This window comes from Lithobates pipiens, unplaced genomic scaffold, assembly GCF_037356315.1.
Source record: "Lithobates pipiens isolate NorthernLeopardFrog02 unplaced genomic scaffold, aLitPip1_a1.2 Scaffold_8, whole genome shotgun sequence".
Taxonomy (NCBI): Eukaryota; Metazoa; Chordata; class Amphibia; order Anura; family Ranidae; genus Lithobates; species Lithobates pipiens.
Window position 1 is genome coordinate 296,314,283 of NW_027507903.1, and position 23,327 is coordinate 296,337,609.

The window sequence follows — 23,327 nt, forward strand, 5'->3', positions numbered from 1 at the left end:
ATGATCGCTTTCCAGTAGTTATCATCATCATTTTTTTTTTTTTTTGTCTTTGAAGGTTTACCTGACCACCCAGTATGGCATTGCACTACATCTCTCATCTTTTGCATCTAGGTTGCCTTTGGCATGGAGAATAATATGTCTCTAGCCTACTCTCAGCTTGGCTTGATGTAATGCGATTCATCATAGAGGGAAGGAGTAGAACATTCAAACATACAGTATGTTTAGTAAGTGATCAAAAGAAAAGGGACCTGACCTGGTGCCACGTGCAAATTGTATTGGCCACAGTGACTTAACACTCCGTATTTGTCATTTTATGTGATGTTTAATTCAGAAATGTCTTCTGTTTAGGACCGGGTGTGGGGAACAATGAAGCTGGTTTGTTTGCACTCTGCACATTGGATGGTGAGTATATATATATTGATATTTTCTAATGCTAATTTGTATTAGATCAGGGCTATATATAATACATATCCTGCCATCTACAGTAGAATTAGATAATGACTAATAAATTGTTGGCCAGCGCCTGCATAATCTCTTATCCTACCTAGCATTATTTACCCAGTCTAAAAGTTAATTTTACTGGTGCCCTAGTAGGATAGATGTAGATAGATGCTTTTCTTCAGCCCTAATGAGGAGGACTAAACCGGTCTTGGCTAAACTTTTTTTTTCTCCCATTGACTTTAATCATGATTTCCCGTTGCATTGCTACTTGAGCGGTCTTTACATAGCACTATCCTGATTGGCCTTTACCAAGCCTGACTTCGCAGTGCGGTACGTGGACCCGACTGGACATTCATGGCTAACCTGTAATGTTGCCCTTTGATATTAGGCTCTGTATTGGGGTGTCTTCCACGCTGCATGTACTAGGAAAAGTTATCCACTGTGCGCTTTACAGGTCCAGAGCTGTAGCATTGTCTGTGCCTGATCGTTTCTCTGAAGACTCACTCTTTAAGGCCATTCGGTCTGAAACACTGGGAGTTATCTCACTTTTACATAACTAGGCACCTTTAAAATTTCCCAATTCCAATGGTTTCACTGTGGGAATGGTTAAGTCTGAGGGACTGAGAGCTGATGTCATCATCTGGGTTTGGTGTGCTGCGTATTTGTTTTGTATTCTGCCATTGTGACAGAGCACTGTTAAGTCATTGCTGCTTCTTTACAAGTACCACATAGAATTGCAGTCTCTGGCCTGAGCCCACTCCCCACCTAAAACGCCCTGATCACCTCTGGCTGCCTGTCCCCTATCAGCATCAGCTGCTTGGGTCTGAGAGTACCTGAGTCCTTGCCTCACACTTTGTGTCCAGTTGCATTACTGTTACAGGACAACATATCTGCACAGTGTGCTTCTCTCTGCCCGAGTCTGCTGAGCTTGTAACAGTAACCACATGGTCTAGTCTTGGAGTATCTGGGCTTCCTCATGGCAGCAGTTTGGTTCCACGGAGGCCTGCTACTGGGCCACTGTAGCTTGTGCCATGGCTTTGACTACCTCCTTCATGCTGCCTTCAGAGGTTTGCAACGCTTGTGCCGCTCTGACCCAGGATATCTAAAAATGGTCCTTTCATTTTCAGTTTGTGCTGAGAATGGCTTGTATGGCTGTGTTGCCCACCTCTGAACACCAATTGTCACCAACCAGCTGCTTGAAAAGTAAAGGTTTTTTTTTTTTTTTTTTTTTTTTTTTTTTTTTTTTTATTGGGCTCTCAAAAACAAGCAAATACAAAAATCTTTCTTCAGCAAAATAAAGGCAAACATTCATAGGTCCTGGTATAATGAAGATTAAGCAAAATGGCTTACTACCAGTATTTTGACCCCTCCCTTGAGCTTGGGGTTCCTGCCTGTTTCCTGCCTACTCTTCTCCACTTCATAGATATGTGCTGATTGTTTCCTGCTGCTTTTCATTTTTTCCTTTTTTAGGTGGGTTAACCTTTTTGGAACCAAAGTCCTTGTCATCGGGCTTTAGATGCTTTTTCCCCACTCTGTCTTTCTGAACCATTGATTTTTGGGTCCTAAATGAGGACATGCCAATCCTGAAAGAACTTTAAAACGGTCCTTTTTCAAACTGGACTAACCCAGAACTACTTGCCCTCCATGGCTGTGAACCCCTGAATACACAAAACCTCTCTTGAACTCTCCCTTAAAGGGATCACAACACAAATAGTGAGGAAAAATTTCCCATCCAGGACCCATTTCTGGCATCCTGTATAGTCCAGGTGGACTGGAAGCACCCTGAAGGGTCCTGGACCCCACCTAAGAGAGTTGGAACTTTTTTCTTTTCGGTTAAAAATGTATAGAACTGTGGTCTATACCAACTGTGAATCTACCAGAGATCCACTTTAACAAGAAAAATATTAGACAGATGGAGGGTGTTCTTAACTTTTTTTTTTTTTTTTTTTTTTTTAAGGTTTCTACAGACCAGTAGCTGGAATCTCTTTAAATTTCAGAGTTTGCAATGAAATTAACCTGCCACACTTGAAGAATGGCTTAAATCCCTCCGAAGGGAGATGCTCCTTAATTGAGTCTGTGCCGCAAGCCTTGCACCCTTGCTGTGTGAGCTTGTTACAAGCATCTAAACCCAAAGGGATATTAATGCATTTTTTCAAATTAAGATGTTATACTTGCCTGTTCGGTGCAAACATATTGCATAGAGTGGTGGCTTACCCCCTGCTTTTCAGTCCCTTGTTGGCGCTCTCCGCTCCTACTCTTCTCCGAGTGCCCCCTCAACAAGCCATGTGATCGGAAAACACTTGTGTGGTTGCACTCCAGAGATTGGCTGTGTACGTCCATACATACACACATACACACACACACACACACACACACACACACACACACACCGTGTGGCTTGGCTTAGTTCCCTGCTCCTTCCTCACAGGACTTGACTGCCATAGTCTCTTGCTGCTCCCAGTCTCTCCTGTTGTGTGTTGTGTGTTTTTTTTTTTTTTTAATACCACTTTAATATGAAATCCTGTGCTATTCTTATAAATCCTTGTTCTATTTGTGTATGCACAATTGGCTTTACTGCAGCTTCTAAATGTAGATGCGCCTACTACACACATGTCAAAAATTACATAGGTTTAGCACAATGCTGATTTCAAATGTAATGTGCCATGAATAGTTTTGGAGAAATGTGTGAAAATATGCATAGGGTGGTTATTGGAAAAAAAAAAAAACGCTTAGTAAGAAACATATCAGTAAAAAAAACAGAAAAAAAACACAAACCTTTCCAATCGCAACAAACTTTTTAAATTGCATCTTTTGGTGCACAAACCTGCAGTGAAACATGAGGGCCAGAAAATGTATTACACACTGCGGTTTTTCTCCTCACTAAGATCTAATGAATCAATTTTGTGGACTATGCAAAGCACTAGTGAAACAATGGAAAAGTGCTCAAACATTAGTAGAATAAATAGACTTTAAACAATTAACAATTGTGCTTTTGCACTTTGTTTTATAGAAAGTGTAAAATTATATCTAAAGCCATGTATAAAGTATGTCAAAACATAGCAAGTTTGCACAAATTTGTGATTCACCGACAAAATTACAACTATTGATAAACTCAAATGTGCAGTGCATAAAAAATATAACCTATGTGCTAAATATGCTTCAAATATAAATCCATGAAAACTCAGTAGTAAAGGTAATAAACATTAAAATATTGAGTTTTCACTGATTTATGTTTCAAGTATATTTATCACATATATACAGTGGAAATAAAGTGTACACACACCCCTGTTAAAATGTCGGGTTTCTGTGATGTAAAAAGATGAAAAATAGATACATTTCATAACTTACCACCTTTAGTGTGACCTATAAACTGTACAACTCGGTTGAACAACAAACTGAAATCTTTTAGTGGGGGGGAGGAAGGGTATAACTAATAAGCTAAAATAATGTGATTGCATGTGTGCACACCCTCTTATAATTGGGGATGTAGCTTTGTTCAATATTAGGCAATCGCATTTAAACTCGTGTTAAATAGGAGTCAGTACACACCTGCCATCATTTAAAGTGCCTCTGATTAACCCCAAATAAAGTTCAGTTGTTCTAGTAGGTCTTTCCTGACATTTTCTTAGTTTCATCCTACAGCAGAAGCCGTGGTCCGTAGTGAGATTCCAAAGCATCAGAGGGATCTCATTGTTAAAAGGTGTCAGTCAGGGGAAGGGTATAAAAGAATTTCCAAGGCATTATATATATACCAGGGAACACAGTAAATACAGTCATCAAGTGGAGAAAATATGGCACAACAGTGATATTACTAAGAACTGGATGTCCCTCCAAAATTGATAAAAAGATGAGAAGAAAAATGGTCAGCGAGGCTGCCAAGAGGCCTACAGGAACATTAAAGGAGCTGCAGGAATATCTGGCATGTACTGGGTGTGTGGTACATGTGGCAACAATCTCCCTTATTTTTCATGTCTGGGCTATGGGGTAGAGTGGCAAGATGAAAGCCATTTATTTCTTTTTTTTTTTTTTTTCCAAGAAAAACATCCAAGCCTGGCTAAATTTGGAAAAACACATCTAAAGTCTCCCAAAAGCATGTGGGGAAAATGTGTTCTGGTCTGATGAAACCAAGGTTGAACCTTTTAGCCATAATTCAAAAAGATATGTTTGGAGCAAAAACACTCCACGTCACCAAAAAGAACACCATACCCACAGTGAAGCATGGCGGTGGCAGCATCATGCTTTGGAGCTGTTTTTCTTGGAACAGGGGTCTTAGTCAAGGTAGAGGGAATTGTGCACAGTTCCAAATACCAGTCAATAGTGGAACAAAATCTTCAGGCTTCTGCTAGAAAGCTTAACATGAAGATGAACTTGATCTTTCAGTATGAAGTCTCAAGCATACATCCAAATCAACAAAGGAATGGTTTCACCAGAAGAATGTTAACGTTCTGGAATTGCCCAGACTTCAATCCGATTGAAAATCCGTGGGGCAATCTGAAGAGGGATGTGTACAGGAAATGCCCTTGCAATCTGTTTTTGCAAAGAGTGGGAAAATATTGCCAAGTCAAGGTGTGCCATACTGATAGACTCACCCAAAAGTACTGAGTTCTGTAATAAAATCAAAAGGTGCTTCAACAGAGTATCAGTTTTAGGGGTTTGCACACTTATGCAACCACATTATTTTAGTTCTTTTTTTTTTACTTCCGTCCACCTAAAAGATTTCAGTTTGTTTTTTATTTGAGTTGTATAGTTTATATGTCAAAGAAACCTGATATTTTAACCGGGGTGTGTAGACTTTTTATATCCACTGTATATCTAAAGCCAACTACTATTTTTACTTGTTATATAGTAGTAAATGTACGTGCATTGTGTGCTTACGCCTTTTATATATTTTTGTATCTCTTTTTCAGGCACTTTGAAACTCATGCAGGGTTCTGATAGGCTTTTGTGGTCAGTTCAGGTTGATCACCAGTTATTTGCTCTGGAGAAACTAGATGTTACGGTAAGGTGATGGCACCACAACTTCTCCTATGTGCTCTTTATCCTGTTAGCTACTTTGTCTTTAAAAATCTTTTAAAGATTTTTTTTTTTTTTTTTTTTTTTTTTTTTAAATAGCAGCATTGGTGGGAACTGTTGTGAAGGGTGTTAAGTGTTTTTGTTTTTTTAATTCTTTTATTTAGAAGAATTGGCACATGATATCTTTACTGCATAGATGTAGCATTGTGAAATGTAACAGATAATTGTACACAGTAAAATAAAGGCATGATGTGTGTGTGTGTGTATGTATGTAATATATAATATCTCTATCCCCACTTCAGCCCCGGACCATTTTGCTGTTCAAAGACCAGACCACTTTTTGCGATTCGGCACTGCGTTGCTTTTAATGACAATTGCGCGGTCATGCAACGTGGCTCCCAAACAAAATTTACGTTTTTGTTTTTTTTTTGTTTTTTTTTTCCCCCACAAATAGAGCTTTCTTTTGGTGTTATTTGATCACCCCTGCGGTTTTTATTTTTTGCGCTATAAACAAAAATAGATACTTTTTGCTATAATATCCCCCAAAAATATATAAAAAAACATTTTTTTCCCCCTCAGTTTAGGCCAATACGTATTCTTCTACACATTTTTGGTAAAAAAAAAAAAATCGCAATAAACGATTGATTGGTTTGTGCAAAAGTTATAGCGTTTACAAAATAGGGGATAGTTTTATGGCATTTTTATTAATAATTTTTCCCAAGTTCGTCTTTCAGGACAGCCACCTTTGAGAGACACTGGCTCCTCCCCTCTTAGGAAACACCGCCTTCAATTTCACAATTTAAGCCTCCTCCTCTCTCCGTCCCTCAGTTATGGTGTTTCCTCCGGTGGGGAGACACCGCTAAGGAACCTTAGCTGAATCAGTTGGCGAAACTGAAGCTATCCGAGCAGAGCTCTGGCCCCACTCGGCAGTCCGATCGTCTATCAGTCTACTTTCGGCAGTCCGGTCAGCTGGGGAGCTGAATTTTCGTACTGACCATACACTCTAAACTTCGCTTGAGGAACGCAGGACGTTTTTAGAGGGTCATCCGTTCGTTCGCCCAGGAGGGTGCTTCAACGGGATAGGCAGTCCGGTCGGCTGGGGAGCTGAACTCTTGTACTGACCTTTTTTACACGCACTCTAAACTTCGCTTGGGGAAAGCAGGAAGTTTTAGGGAGGTCCATCCCTTCGTTTCGCCCAGTGGGGCGCTGCAACAGGACGTCCTAGGTCCCCCTGTGTTTGCAGTCGGCTTGGAGCTGGAGGCCGGACCAGATGACGGGTGACGTCAGTTCTGGTGGGGGCGGACATCTTCGTTGGACCCGCGTCTTCCGGTTCCGGACGCGGTCGGAAGGAGGACCAAGCGTTCGGCTGGTGCAGCCTCTTTCTAAGTTGTACAGGCAGCTGTTGGAGGCATGTTCGTGCCACTCTTCCTCAACAGGAGAATGTCCGAAGCAGTGGCTTCAGGAGCTCCTGGAGTTAACGGCACCAGCCACTCAAAGGTAAGGAAAACCCTGGGGAGGTGTTCCCTTACTTTATAACCAGTAGCTCCACTGGTGTTTTTTCCCCCTAGGTGGTCGGGGGGGGAAGGGCAGTGCGTCTGGGATCCAGGTGGAGATTGATCCTAGGGGGGGGCACTCCCGGTGGTCCTCTTAAGTAGTGCTGGTGTTTCTTTTCCTTTTAAATTTTATGCTGCCCTCTCTTTTATTTCTATGTCTCAGAAAGACATGAGCAAGTCCCCCCTTGGTTCTAGGAAGGAGTGTCCTTCATATAGAGCCTCTTTGGGGAATTCCTGGTTCAAGGCACTTTGTAAGGAGTGTATTGAAGCCCCGGATAGCTCAGTCGGTAGAGCATCAGACCTTTTACCTGAGGGTCCAGGGTTCAGGTCCCTGTTTGGGCGCCATCAGGGAGCAGGCAGCAGAACAGGGTGCAGATCTGGTGGTTTCTGTGAAGGTTCCAGTGGCCTCAGCTCCAGAGCACTCTTTCACCAGCACAGCAGAGTGTTCCACCTAACCCGATGGATGTTCCTCCTGCAGGTTAAGGGAGAATCTAGAGGGTTCCAGAGAGGAAGTTGAGGAAGAATTTGACAGTGCCGTCTCAGACTCCCAAGGGGAATCTGATGGTGAGGGCTTGGATGGGGAACCCAAAAGAACCTCACGGTATAAACTTCCCCTGGATGAAGTGGATAACCTCTTGGGAGCTATTCATACCACTTTAGGTATACAAGAGAAAAAGAAGGCATTGTCACCCCACGATCAGATGTACTAGGGCCTGGGGGAAGCGCGTGTTCCCGATTCATGACGTCTTGATCGATGCCATCAGGAATGGCAGGGTCCCGAAAGAAAACCTTTCTTTTCTGGTGCATTAAAACAAAGGTTTCCTTGGGCGGAAGAGGAAGCTCTTGTCTGGAATAAAATCTCCCAGGTTAGATGCTGCCTTTTTTCAGATGTGCAGGCATACTGACCTGTCCTTGGGGACATGGGGATACTTTCAGACCCTATGGTTTGAAGGATGGATTCACTTCTGAAGGATGCATGGGATTTCTCAAGAAAATCTTTAAGCCTGCCATAGCAGCCACAGTGGTGGCTCGTAATATCAAGTGTTGGCTTGTAATATCAAGTGTTGGCTTATCCAGATTAATGCATGAAGCAATGACGGCAGAGGAGACTTTTCTATCCTCCTTTCCCATGCTGCTTAAGGAGTTAGCATACACTGCGGATGCTTCGGCTCAATCCAGGCGAATGTATGCAAGGTCTTCGGCTCTGACCAACTCAGCCTGGAGGGCCTTAAGGCTGAAGACATGGCAGGGGGACAAGGCGTCCAAAGCAAAGCTCTGTGGAATCCTTTTTACAGGAGACCTGCTGTTTGGGCCAGGTCTTGAAGCAGTGCTAGATCGCACGGCTGATAAGAAAAAGGCCTTTTCCCTTAAGAGGAAATATGGGGAGCAGAGAAAAAAATAAAAAAAAAGGGCCTTCCTCCCCCGGTGGGAGATGATCACCTCCAATCAGTTTGTGTTGGGGATCATCAGAGGAGGTTACCGTTTGGAGTTTTCAGAGCTCCCCCCTTTTGAGACTCCTTGTCACTGAGCTGCCAAAATGTGCCCTTCTTTCCTCTCCAGGAGTTAGAGGAACAGGAGGTGGTAATACAGGTCCCAGCAGGATAGACAGGCAAGGCTTCTATTCTCACATTTTTGTGGTTCACAAGCCTTCGGAAAAGTTCAGGCTCATCCTGAACCTGAAGCGTCTGTGTGTCTTAGTCACCTACAGAAGGCTTTGGTTGGTTTTGGTCACTGGGTGAGGGCACCTCTTCCACCAAAACTGTTTCAGGGCATCGATTATAAGGATGCATACCTGCATATTCCCATCGCAGAGAGCCACCAGCGTTTTCTCAGGCTGGCAGTGATAACCTCTGTAGGGGTGCTACACCTTCAGTTCAAAGCACTTGCCTTTTGGGCTATCCCCTTCCCCCTCGTATCTTCACCAAAGTGATGGTAGAGGTTCTGGCTTTCCTGCGTCTCAGGGGAGCCTCGGTGATCGTGTATCTTGACGATCTTCTCCTGTTTTGTCCCTTCTCTGGCGCAGTTGATTTAGGATCCACAGGTAACAAAAGACCTGTTAGTGAGCCTGGGTTGGCCTCTGAACCTAGAGAAACCCAACTTAAATTCCTTCCCAAGGGGTCACCTTCCTGGGGTAGGTGCTGGGCTCAACAGAACAAAGGTCTTCCCTCCTTGGAGAAAATCCAGAAGGTAGACAAAGCACTGTTGTTTCTCCAGGGCAACCGTCAGAACTCAATGAGGAAGGGCAGGTTGAGCTTTCTGACATCCACGCTCCCAGCAGTTCAGTGGACGGGGTCACGTTACCGTCCTCTGCAAACTATTCATCTTGAAGGTTTGGGACCACAGTCAGGGGTCTTGGGACTCTTTGGTTTTGGTTCCAACTCAGGTAAAGAGGTCCCTTTGGGAAAGGGAGCACGTTTGTCACAAGGCCTAGAATGGATTTTGCCAATATCCAGGGTGGTTACAACCGATACGAACGGCTTAGGTTGGGGTACACACCTAGACTCCCGTTTGGTACAGGGTACTTGGGAGAGGAAGGAGTATAAGAGATCCTCAAATTGGAGGGAGTTGAGAGCAGTAGATCTGGTTCTCAGGACCTTTCAGAGAGTGCTCTGGAGACTTCATGTAAGAGTCATGGAGACAATCCCTTGGCAGTGGCTTACGTCAACAAGACGGGGGCTCCTGGAGCAGATCCTTATGGGCCCTAGCGAAAGCCATCCTCAGATGGGCCGAATGTTAAATTCCTGTCCTTCCAGTGATCCGTTTGAAAGGAGAGCAAATTCTGGTATTAGATTTCCTCAGCAGGAGAACACGGGAAGAAAGCAACCAGGTTCTCAAGCAGGAGGTTTTTCGAAAAGATCACCCAAAGGTGGGGGATTCCTTCGATAGACCTCTTTTGCCTCAAGGGAAAACTCAAAAGAAGCCATCTCCTGTTCCATGAACAGGGGAGATGGGAGGTCGGGAGCAGACGCACTAAAGCACAGAGTTAGGGTTTCTCTAGGTGCTATGCTTCCCCCCCCCCCCCCCCCCACACGTTCTGATTCCTGCAGGGTCAAGGAAGTTTCAGGTGGAGATTACTACCTTTTTCTAATCGCACCTCATTGGCCCAGGAGGCCGTGGTTCTCCATTCTGAAGGGCCTGTCTGTGGAACCCCCCCGGGTTTTCCCGGTCTAGGAGTGTCTCCTTTCCCAGGGTCCAATCTGCTGTCCCCAGGTGGATCCTTGCAGCTTGGCTACTGAGGAGGAATTGCCGAAGGGCAAAGGGGTCTCAGACTGTTTAGTAGCCACTCTTCTGAATTGCAGGTAAATAGAAACTCAGACCATTTTCTTGAAGGTATGGAGGCGGTTCAATAGCTGGTGCTCAGAGAACTCCTTCAATGTGCACAGCCTTGTAGCCTTACAGGTTCTCACAAAAGAACCTTTTGAGCCATTGGAATCTTGCTCGTTATGGTTGATCACTCTCAAAACTGTGTTTGTTTTTTTTGTGGCGATCACTACGGCAAGGAAAGTGAGTAAACTCGAAGCCCTTTCTGTTAGGGCACTCCTTTTCCGGACCATTCAGTTTTTAAGACAGATCTGGCCTTTTTACCTAAGGTAGCCTCTAATCCTCAGAGAGTCCAAGAGATTATGCTGCCTATTTTTCATTCAAAGCCAGTGAGAGAACAGGAACACATCTTAATAAATTGGACGTTAGAAGATGTGTCCTTCATTATTTAGATTGCACAAGTCAGTTCAGGAAGTCTGATTCACTTTTAGTGTTATTTTCAGGGGCTAGGAAGGGTTCCAAAGCCTTTAGACGTACGATAGCCAGATGGTTAAGGTCAGCCATTGGGCAGACTTACGTGGTTGGGGTGTTAGAGCCTCCAGTTGGAATTAGAGCACACTCAACCAGGGCAGTGGCAACTTCGCAGGCAAAGTGGGCTGGTGCGTCTCCTGAACAGATCTGTAGAGCCGCAACGTGGTTCAGTTTTTCTACGTTCGTGAAGCACTATAGATTGCATCTTCTGTCAGCCAAAGACCAAGCCTTTGGTGATAAAGTGCTGCAAGCAGTGGTCCCACCCTAAGACAAGGTACTCGCTTATCCTCTCAAAGGTGGCTGTCCTGAAAGACGAACTTGGGAAAAACTTGCGTACCGGTAACATCCTTTTCCGGGAGTCTTTCAGGACAGCACCGGTTCCCACCCAGGTTTTTGGAGATCTTCGGGAACTCATCACATGAGACCGTCAGGTAAGATTAAAAGTTTGATTGTTTGTTTTGACGTGTTCTTGTGTCTCCCTAGTTGGCCGGAGGTACTCTGGAAGAACTGAGGGACGGATAGAGGAGGAGGCTTAAATTGTGAAATTGAAGGCGGTGTTTCCTAAGAGGGGAGGAGCCAGTGTCTCTCAAAGGTGGCTGTCCTGAAAGACTCCCGGAAAAGGATGTTACCGGTACGTAACTCCGATTTTTTTACTAGTAATGATGACTGCGACTGGTGACTAGTTATTGTGACTGCGACATTATGGCGGACACATTGAACATTTTTGATACATTTTTGGGACCTTTGTCACTTATACAGCAATCACTGCTATATAAATGCAGTGATTCCTGTGTAAATGACACTGGCAGTGAAGGGGTTAACCAGTGGGTGGCAGTGTAGGGGTTAAGTGTTCTTAGGGGTGTGTTAATAACTGTGGGGGGCTGGGCTTTTATTTAGTGAACACTGATCTCTGCTCCAATCACATGGAGCAGAGATCAGCGTCACTAGTTGCTAGGCAGAACGGGGAAATGCTGTTTACAACGGCATTTCCTCGTTCAGCCGCCCTGTGAGACGATCGCAGGTATGCCCGCGGCGATCGAGTTTGCGAGTTCCCGCGACCGGACTAACGGGGGTCCCGACCAGCACGCGAGTGCGCCGCTGGCGGCGCGGCATTAAAGGTTGGACGTACCTGTACGTCACTATGCCTGCCCGTGCCATTCTGCCGACGTACATCGATGTGCGCTGGTCGGGAACCGGATATGTGTGTGTGTGTGTGTGTGTGTATATATATATATATATATATATATATATATATATATATATATATATATATATATATATATATATATATATATATATATATATATATATATATATATTATACACACATGCAGCAAGGCTTCTTGTACACACTGCTGGGATATACCGTTCGTCCCAAAGTGTTTTTTGTTTTCTTATTTTTCTTCCGATTTTAAAAGGATAATATGACCTGTGTCCATTGGTGCTCAGAGTGTGTGATTATTCTTTTTTTCTTTTTTGTAGGGAAATGGCCAAGAGGAAGTTGTTGCTTGTGCTTGGGATGGACAAACCTATATTATTGATCACAATCGCACTGTACTGCGGTTCCAGGTTGAGGAGAACGTTAGCGCCTTCTGTGCTGGTAATTGACAGTCTGTATATGGTATGATAAGTCTGTGCAGATTTTTCATTCCATATTTTTATGTGATTTATGCTTCCATGCTTTTTTTTTTTTTTTTCCAGGACTGTATGCGTGCAGGGGAGGTCAGAATAGCCCCTGCCTGGTTTATGTGGGTTTTAACCAAAAAATCTATGTATATTGGTCCGTGATGCTGGAGAGAATAGAATCTTCCAATATCTCGCGTGTTTTGGAAGACAATTATGAATTTGCTTCAGTTCTTAAAGAATTGCATGTGGGTAAGTGTTTCCTGCTTTAATCTTCTAGATAAATGGGTAAAGTTGTACTTAAAGCGGGGTTCCACCCTAAAGTGGAACTTCCGCTGATTGGAACCCTCCCCCCCCCTCCGGTGTCACAATTGGCACCTTTCAGGGGGGAGGGGGGGTGGAGATACCTGTCAAAGACAGGTATTTACACCCACTTCCGGGCATAGACTCCCATGGGAGTCTACGCCATTTCCTGTCCTGTCGCGCTGTCTGCTGGGACACACACAGGTCTCAGAGGCAGCGCGGACAATTCCTATTGCGCTGCGCGACTCGCGCATGCGCAGTAGGGAACCGGGAAGTGAAGCCGATTCACTTCACTTCCTGATTCCCTCATCTAGAATGGTGGCGGCAGCAGCCGAGAGCCGAGCGATCGATCGGCCTCGGCTGCCGGCATCGCTGGAACCCGGGACAGGTGAGTGTCCATTTATTAAGTCAGCAGCTGTAGTATTTATAGCTGCTGGCTTTTAATATTTTTTTTGTAGGTGGAATCCCTCTTTAATGTGCCTTTGGTCTACTAGTAGATGTGCCCCCTGTTGAGAACAGAGTAATAAAAAAGCTGAACTCAAGGCAAACGGCTAAACACACAAAAATAAATAAAACTAAATATATATAATTGAGGCTTTCCCCTTCCCATTGTTTGTGGGTTTTTTGTTTTGTTTTTTTCCTGTCAATCCAGGCCTATGTCTCGCATAGCTCTGCCACACAGCAATGTCTGGCAATGCAGGAAGCCTGTTTTATTTTTTTTTTATTTTTTTTATTTTTTTTTCCTCTTTCCCTTCTCTACTACACATGCATGTCCTGGACAGCACTCATTGCGCTGCTTTTCCCTCTTTGTGTCTTGGCTCTCCTATACTATGACTACAAGAAAAGAGAATAATACTGCGCTAATCTGTGAAAAAATAAAAACAAGAAGGCTGCTACGTACGAGTTTGACAAATATTCATATAAAGACGGTTAGTGAAAATGTAGCGCTAATAACACAAAACCCTATATTCGTGTCATAAGATAAAGTGACTATGAAGTAAAAAAATGATTAGTGACTAAATGCACATATAAAGAATAAGTCCAAGAATTGTCCATCAAAATAATAGAAGGACCCGCCACATAAACCACTCAGCCTCCAGGGGGGTAAGTTCAGCAGATATATGGACTTCTTTAATTTGATAGTATCAGAAGAATAATATAGATGGATACTCTTACCAGAGTCGGTGGATCTGCGTGTCATCAACACCAGATCATATGGGCATGTAAGGCTCTGGATGGTGAAACCCAAGACAGGAAGGAGGTACCAACAGGGGATGTGCCACCCAAAGGTGGTTGTTAATCGCTGGGAGCAGGTGGCATGTAAGACAAAAAGCACAAACAGGCTCCAAATGGTATAGATCGAGAGATAAAAAAATGGCTATTTATTTCCATAAAAAGCGATCCAAACTAATAAAATAAAAGTGATCACAAAATTTGTTAAAGCAACATGGGGAGCAAAGAGACCAGGCCCTAAGCGTTTTGTCCAAATGGAATTCTACCGGTTGAAGTCCATTTAGACTAAACGTGTAGGGCCTGGTCTCTTTGCTCCCCATATTGCTTTTTGACAAATTTTGTGATCACTTTTATTTTATTAGTTTGGATCGCTTTTTATGGAAATAATAACAAAAAAAGTCCCAGGGCGAAAGTCTCTTTTTTTTTTTTTTTTTTGCATATTACAGGGATGGAGGTGTGTTACCGGTGACACCAGACCTGATCTTGTTTTCTTTATGGAAATAAATGGCCATTTTTTAACTCTCAATCTATACCATTTGGAGCCTGTGTGTGTTTTTGGTCTTGCATACCACCTGCTCCCGGCGATTAACAACCACCTTTTGGGTGGCACATCCCCTATTGGTACCTCCTTCCTGTCTTGGGTTTCACCATCCAGAGGTTTTCTGAGGACATCATCGTGTGGCCTGAAATGTTGGAGGATTATCCAGGATCCAGTTCAGTCTTCTCTTCACTAAGAGCCTTATATGCCCATATGATCTGGTGTTGATGACACGCAGATCCACCAACTCTGGTAAGAGTATCCACCTATATTCTTCTTCTGATACTATCAAATTAAAGAAGTCCATACATCTAATGAAGTTACCCACCTGGAGGCTGAGTGGTTTATGTGGCGGGTCCTTCTATTATTTTGATGGACAATTCTTGGACTTCTTCTTTATAGATTGTAAGCTCTAAAGAGCAGGGCCCTCTGGTCCCTCCTTATTGATTTGTATTGTAAGTGTACTGTCTGTCCTCATATTGTAAAGCGCTGCGCAAACTGTTGGTGCTATATAAATCCTGTATAATAATAATAATTTGGGTATTTAGTCACTAATATTTTTTTACGTCATATTCACTTTATCTTACGACACGAATATAGTGTTGTTAGCGCTACATTATGACTACAAGAGACTACCAAGTTATATTTAGGTATTTAACCACTTTCAGACCGGACCATTTTGCTGGCTTAAGACCAGACCACTTTTTGCGATTCGGCACTGCGTCGCGTTAACTGAGAATTGCGCGGTCGTGCAATGTGGCTCCCAAACAAGATTGACGTCCTTTTTTCCCCACAAATATAGCTTTCTTTTGGTGGTATTTGATCACCCCTGCGTTTATTTTTTATTTTTTGCACTATAAACAAAAAAGAGCGACAGTTTTGAAAAAAACGCATTATTTTTTACTTTCTGCTATAACAAATATCCCCCAAAAATATATAAAAAAACATTTATTTTTCCTCAGTTTAGGCCGATAAGTATTCTTTTACATATTTTTGGTAAAAAAAAAAAACGCAATAAATGATTGATTGATTTGGTTTGCGCAAACTTTAAAGCGTTTACAAAATAGGGTATAGTTTTATGGCCTTTTTATTAATTAATTTTTTTTTTTTTTTACTAGTAATGGCGGCGATCAGCAATTTTTATTTTGACTGCAACATTACGGCGGACACATCAGACATTTTTGACACATTTTTGGGACCATTGTCGTTTATACAGCAATCGGTGCTATACAAATGCACTGATTCCTGTGTAAATTACACTGGCAGTGAAGGGGTTAAGCGTTAACCCGGGGAGGGGGGGGGGTGGCAGTGTAGGGATTAAGTGTGTCCTAGGGGCTTGTTACCACCTGTGGGGGGCTGTGTGTTAGTGAACACTGATCTCTGCTCCAATCACAGGGAGCAGAGATTAGTGTCACTTGTTGCTAGGCAGAACGGGGAGATGCTGTTTACTTCCACATCTCCCCGTCCAGCCTCCCCGTGAGACGATCGCGGGTATCCCTGCAGCGATTGAGTCCATGGGACTCACGACCGAACTCACAGGGGTCCCAACCGGCGCGCACGCGATGGCACGGCGGAAATTGCAAATGGACGTACCTGTATGCCAATTTGCCTGTCCGTGCCATTCTGCTGATTTACATCGTTTTGCACCGGTCGGGAAGTGGAACTACTTGTATTTAATATGGAACTAAATTTTGCCAAAAAAATGGTAGCCTGAGGGCAAATGAATAGTCAGCATAATTACCTGCAGGCTCTCTGTAGCTGACCTTTCCCATTTACTAACTTCCCATACCTTGTCCTGCGCTGTATCTCTATTTGGAGGCAGCCATATTGGTAGAAGCAGGGTTTGGGTTCCTTATGTCAATGCCTCCAAGGCGAAGAGAGAGCAGCACAGTAGTGACATCACTGTATCTCACTCAAAATCTTCCTAGAAATTGTTCACTTTGAGTCTGGTCCCACCTAAAATAAATCCATGTAATAACTTTCAATTATTTAATAATAAATACAGAGCTGCATTAATGTTTATATTTTCCTGGACTTCGGCCGGAAAGTGGGTGCACAGCAGGACAGACATTAAGAAGGTGGTATCTGATGCCGATTATGCCCCCTTCCCAGTCTCGTTTAACTTTATCAAAGAAGTTTTGCTTTAGTGCTGTTGCTAAGACAATGTGGTACTTTACTAAGTATACATTAAATTAACAATATGCTCCTAAATAAATAAATAAGTTGAAAAATATGTACAAAAGGATGCCATGACCAGAAGAATATTGGATTCAAATACAGTTTAATAATGTGGTTTTATGTTTCAGATGCAAGTGATACTTCTGCTGTCCGTGAACTTATCCATCAAACCCTGTATTCTCCTAATGAACATCATTGACATCAATCTAAAGAGAACGGTTTGATGACCTTAGGAATATGGCCACTGGAACACTTCCCTTGTAGCTTTGGATATAACCTTGGTCCACTTATTGAACAGCGGTATCTGTTTCAACCATGCCATGGCATGTTAGATGTTGATTTCCAGGACACAGGATCTGGGTATTTAAGAGTAAATAATACCCATGGGTGCCGGCTTCTTTTTCTACCATATTTAATTTATTATTTTAATACAGATCAAGTGAATGGCAGTTATGTCCTCAGTTGGGATACTTTGCATCATACACAGTTAACGTGTATGATTGTAAATTTTTTTTATATAATGCATACATTTCTTCCAGGCTGAGTTTAGGTTTAATATATTTTAGTTAACGTTATCATTGTAACATTCAGAACATCAGCAGTAAGCAAATATACTGTTCCCAAAGGAAGTAGAAGCTGTAAGAGTCAACAAATAATTGCGATGTGATGGCAACATACCTTCAAAAAAAAAAAGTATGAAAACCGAACCATTAAAGTAGTTGTAGACCCTTAAATATACCCACTGACGTGACTGTCCTCAGATGCTACGGAGATTAAACCAATCCTCTTCCATAAGTTTCATCGCTTTATCTGCAATATTCTCTTCTCTACATCCATTCAAAGTCCAGAAATGTATAAAGCTTGCCTGAGCGCTCAGAAAATGGTGTGGAGAGATAAAGTTGCACACTCCCCCTGGGATGATTTAGGGCAGAGACTGCGAGCCAGGCCTTCTCGTCCAGTGCCTGAGCATACAAATGCACTTCTGTAAGAATGGTCAAACATTCCCATGGATACACTCCATAATCTTATTCAACCCTACGGACGAAGACTGGGATGCCATTAAAGTTTGTGTGTGTGAGAAGGCAGGTGTCACAATATTTTTGCTAATATAGTTTATAAGTTTACCATCTTACAGTACTAAAAAGGAAAAAAAAACATACAACTTTGTGTGTTTATTAAACAACTTGACAGAACCATGTGAAATATGCAGACTGATTCATAAAGAGATCTAATTCTTAAGTAGTAATCTATAGCAACCAATTAGACTTTGAGATGTATGGCCAACCCAGATTCAGCCGACAGCTGGCTACAATTTGGCTTACGACACGGGCCAGTATAGGCTCTGCAGGGATCCTGCAAATGACAGAGCGAATATGAGTGATAAGCGGTCTTTGATCTTTTTCTCGGGGTTGAGCTGGCGCAGGACAACTGCAGCATCAGGCCAATGCTGCAGCCATTTAGTGGGTGTGTATGTTTGTTTTATTTGTCATCCCACACTTTTTTTTCTTTTCTTCATCTTGCAGTGACTTCACTTCAGCAGATGGAATTCTGATTGGTTGCTATTAGTTACTGCACCTAAAAATGTTGTCATTGAATAAGGTTGAAACTAACCTGTTGTGCAGAGTTTTTGGTTGGTTTTTAGTGTGCAATATTGGTTGTACAAATAATAACTCCTGCACTGCCAGAGAAAAAATTATCTACAAATACCTGTTCTCAAAATAACACAAACAAGCCGCTTACAACCACTGTGTGTTCCTACATCAAACTAAGATGCCTTTTATAATACTTTTGTTGCACTTCTTCAAAATATGCTTATACAAAATATACTGATATTAGTGTTACACTATTTAACACCAACAACAGTGCTACTTAAAAGAACAGTGATACATTAAAAAAGTATAACTACTACAGTATTAGAAGTCCTTCACAATCATGTAAAAATAATGTCCAGTTTTGTGATCACACAACAAGTGCTGCAAGCAAACATGTTCTACCTCTGTTGTGAATATGCCCTCACTTTAAGCATGGGACCTATATACTGTATGTAATACAGGTCACATGCACATAGTTCTAAGTCTGAGGGTCATCCGCAAACTTCAGGTCTCTTCAACAGATGTAACTACAGTGGGCAGTCTATTTGATACACTGCTGATTTTGCAGCTTTTCCTCCTTACAAAGTATGTAGCGGTAATTTTTACTGTGAGAGATGGAATCTAAAACAAAAATCCAGAAAATTCACATTGCTAAGATTTTTTAAGTAGTTGATTTGCATTTTAGTGCATGACATAAGTATTTGATACATCAGAAAAGCAGAACTTAATATTTGGTACAGAACCCTTTGTTTGCAATTAGAGATCATACGATTCCAGTAGTTCTTGCCCAGGTTTGCACACACTGCAGCAGGGATTTTGGTCCACTCCTCTATACAGACCTTCTCCAGATCCTGCAGGTTTCGGGGCTGTCACTAGGCAATACAGACTTTCAGCTCCCTCTAAAGATGTTTTATTGGTTTCAGGTCTGGAGATTGGCTAGGCTACTTCAGGACCTTGAGAGGCTTCTTACGGAGCCACTCCTTAATTGCCCTGGCTGTGTGTTTTGGGTCATTGTCATGCTGAAAGACCCAGCTATGATCCATCTTCAATGCTCTTACTGAGGGAAGGAGGTTGTTGGCCAAGATTTTGTTACATGGCTCCATCCATCCTCTCCTCAATACGGTGCAGTCTTCCTGTCCCCTTTCCAGAAAAACAGCCCCGAAGGAGGATGTTTCCCCCCTCCATGCTTCACGGTTGGGGTTGTACTTATGCTTTTTCCTCCAAGCAATGCAAGTGTAATTTAGACCAAAAAGCTCTATTTTTGTCTCATCAGACCATATGACCTTCTCCCATTCCTCCATCTGGATCATCCAGATGGTGATTGGCAAACTTCAGATGGGCCTGGACATGCGCTGGCTTGAGCAGGAGGACCTTGCGCACACTGCAGGATTTTAATCCATGATGGCATAGTTTGTTACTAATGGTTTTCTTTAAGACTGATCCCAGCTCTCTTCAGGTCATTGACCAGGTCCTGCCATATAGTTCTGAGCTGATCCCTCACCTTCCTCATGAAGATTGTTGCCCCACGAGGTGACATCTTGCACGGAGCCCCAGACTGAGGGAGATTCTGTCATCCATTTTTGAATAATTGCACCAACATTTGCTTTCTCACCAAGCTTGCCTATTGTCCTGTAGCCTTGTGCAGGTCTACAATTTTATCCCTGATGTCCTTGCACAACTCTCTGGTCTTGGCCATTGTGGTGAGGTTGGAGTCTGTTTGAGTGTGTGGACAGGTGTCTTTTATACAAGTAACGAGTGCAAGCAGATGCAGTTAATACAGGTAATGAATAGAGAACAGGAGGGCTTCTTAACTGCTTGCCGACCGCCTGCTGGCAAATGACGGCCAGGCGGCGCGGCTCTTGTGGTGGGAGGCCATCATACGACGCCCTCCCATTTAAACAGGGAATGCGCGCATCCCTGTTCCTTCGGTGACGGAGACACCGCTTGCCACTGAGGGGGGTGAACAGCCATTGGATATGGCTGTTTACCACGTGATCGGCCGTGATAAAGTCACGGCCGATCACAGTGCGTGTGCAACGGTGACTGTGTGTTCCCAGGAACACTGCTCGTCGCCGACGCTGGTAAACAGCCATTGGCCTGCTGTTTACCCACGTGATCGGCTGTGATCGTTTCACAGCCGATCACTAAATGTCAGTAAACCCCGGTAAGGAGATTGCGGTGCTATTTTGTTACCGCTTACACTGTACACCAATCACATGGATTGACCCCCCCCAATAAAGAGGATCTGTCACCACCCATCACTCACAGTCCATCCGAGTATCTGTCACAGTTCATCTGAGTACCTGAATACCTGTCACAGTTCATCTGAGTACCTGAGTAGCTGTCAGTCCATCTGAGTACCTGTCGTAGTCCATATGAGTACCTGTCAGAGTACCCGAGTACCTGTCGCTGCCCTTCAGAGTACCCAAGTACTTATCTGCAGCCCATCAGAGTACCTATTTGCAGCCCATGCCTCATAGAATATACATTGGGGTGTTTTCTTTCCAAAATGGGGTCATTCTGTGGGTAATTCCACTGTCCTGGTCCTCCAGGACCTTCAAAACTGTGATGGGTAGGAATGAAATGAGATGTCATTTATGCTCCTAGAACGCCTGAAGGTACTACTTCAATGTTCGGCCTCTCTATGTGACCAGGCTGTGTTAAAGTCCTACACATGTGGTATCGCCATACTCGGGAGGGATAGCAGAATGTGTTTTGGGGTGCAATTTTTGCTATATACATGCTATGTGTTAGAAATATCTTATAAATTGACAACTTTGTGTAAAAAAAAAAAAAAAAGCTTTTTCATTTTTTTTTTCCACATTTTCCAAAAACTTCTGGAAAAAAATGAACCTTTCAAAAGACTCATTATGCCTCATAGATTATACATTGGGGTGTTTGCTTTCCAAAATGGGGCCATTTGTGGACAATTCCATTGTCCTGGTACTCCAGGGCCTTCAAAAGTGTAAGGTGGTTGTGAAATGAGATGTGTAATTTTTGCTCGTAGAACGTCTGAAAGTGCCACTTCAATGTTGGTGCTCTGTATGTGGCCAGGCTGTGTAAAAGTCTCACATGTAGTATCGCCATACTCGGGAAGAGTAGCAGAATGTATTTTGGGGTGTAATTTGTTGTGTGCATATGCTGTGTGTGAGAAATAACCTGATAATATGACAATTTTGTAAAAAAATGAAAAAAAAAATCTTAATTTTGCAAAGAATTGTGGGAAAAAATGACAACTTAAAAAAAACTCACCATGCTACCTACTTAATACCTTAGAATGTCTACTTTCTAAAAAGGGGTATTTGTATTTTCCTGACTTGTTAGTGTCTCAAGAAATGAGATACACCTGATGTACTGAAGGCCTGATCAGATACATTTTTAGTGATTGGCACCATAGTTTGTAGACACTATAACTTTCACAAAGACAAAATAATATACCAATTTTGGGTTATTTTTACCAAAGATATGTAACAGTATAAATTTTGGCCAAAATTTATGAAGAAAAATGACTAATTAGCAAAAATTTTATGACCGAAACAAAGAAAAATGATTTTTTTTTTCACGAAATTTACGTTTTATTTTATTTATAGCACAAAAAATAAAAAACCCACTAGTGATTAAACACCACTAAAAGAAAGCTCTATTTTGTGTGGAAAAAATGGATGCAAGTTTCATATGGGTACAGTGTTGCATGACTGAGTAATTGTCATTCAAACTGTGCCCGCTGAAAGCTGAAAATTTGATCTAGTAAGGAAGGGCTATAAGTGCACTTTATTGAGGTGGTTAACCACTTCCCACCCGCCCAATGCACATATACGGCCGGATGGGAGCCGTCTACTTCTGATAGGACGTTCAGGAACGTCCTTCAGAAGGAGCGGGATCGCGCAGGATCCCCCACATATGTCCCACTAAGATCACATGTCCCAATGATTATCTGCACACACATATACATGATCATTTGCGTACATATGTCCGTGATCACACAAGCCAATTATTATACACTTAACGGAATTCTTTTTTACCAAAAACATGTAGCAGAATACATTTTGGCTTAAATTTGAAAAAATTTGATTTTATTGGATTTCTTTTAAAATGGAAAAAAGAAAATATCGTTTTTTTTTTTTCCCCAAATTTCCACTTTTTTTGCGCTTATATCGCAAAAAATAAAAAACGGAGTCGTGAATAAATACCACGAAAATAAAGCTCTATTTGTGCGAACAAAATGATAAAAATTTCATTTGGGTAAAGTGTAGCATGACCGCGCAATTGTCATTGAAAGCACTAGAGCGATGAAAGCTGAAAATTGGGCTGGGAAGGAAGGGGGTGAAAGTGCCCTGTTTTGAAGTGGTTAAAGAAGAAATAAGAGGTCTGTTAGTGCCGAAATTCTTACTGGCCGGTAGTTGATCAAATACTTATGTCATGCAATAAACTGCAAATAAATTTATTTAAAAATCGTGATTTTTCTGGATTATTTTTTTATTTTATTTTTTAAGATTCCGTCTCTCACAGTTGAACAGTACCCATGATAAAAATTAGATCTCTAGATGCTTTGTAAGTAGGAAAACCTGCAAAATTTGCAGTGTATCAAATAGTTGTTGTCCCCACTGTGTCTCACTCCAACCAAAAGAGTTATATTTCTCTTTACAAGGTCCATACGCTAACTTTACAGCTGGAAAACCACCATAGTGTAGTACTAAAAATCCAATATATTAAATCACTATGCACTCACATAATTGGAAGTCATTCCAGCATTGAAACCAGTAATGTTACGGTAATAATTACCCTTAGCGCCACACATTTCTGATATCCACGATTATGTCACCCATTTTCCTACAGCAAGGAGGAATATCTTCAAATTATTCCATAACTTGCCAGATTGACTTCTTTCCTGCTGGCTAACCAAGTAGTTATGACTTTCTGACTGCTCTTTTTGTTTCCTTATTTCCCTTTCAAAGAGCATGTTCTAAGGCAGGGCCTGCACTTAGGGATGTACTGCAGGGCCCTTCTGTAGAAGATTAGTTGAGAATGGCAGAATCTGTCTGTACAAAGTCTCAAATCAAG

The 23,327-nt window shown here is 42.4% G+C and overlaps 1 protein-coding gene across 3 annotated transcripts in view; it reads left to right on the forward strand.

Annotated features, from left to right (window-relative positions):
- The window catches only part of ITFG2 (integrin alpha FG-GAP repeat containing 2), a 59,912-nt gene extending 42,045 nt beyond the window's left edge, over window positions 1-17,867 (forward strand). For 2 of the 3 annotated variants that reach the window (XM_077472516.1, XM_077472517.1), the window contains exons 8-12: window positions 349-402; window positions 5,349-5,440; window positions 12,282-12,399; window positions 12,501-12,674; window positions 16,803-17,867. In XM_077472516.1, the coding sequence (XP_077328642.1) occupies window positions 349-402; window positions 5,349-5,440; window positions 12,282-12,399; window positions 12,501-12,674; window positions 16,803-16,873 (509 nt within the window). In that variant the 3' untranslated portion in view covers window positions 16,874-17,867. Of the gene's footprint in view, window positions 1-348; window positions 403-5,348; window positions 5,441-12,281; window positions 12,421-12,500; window positions 12,675-16,802 lie in introns of those variants that run through there. The other variant, XM_077472518.1, reaches the window with a different exon arrangement.
- Window positions 17,868-23,327: the final 5,460 nt, after the last annotated feature.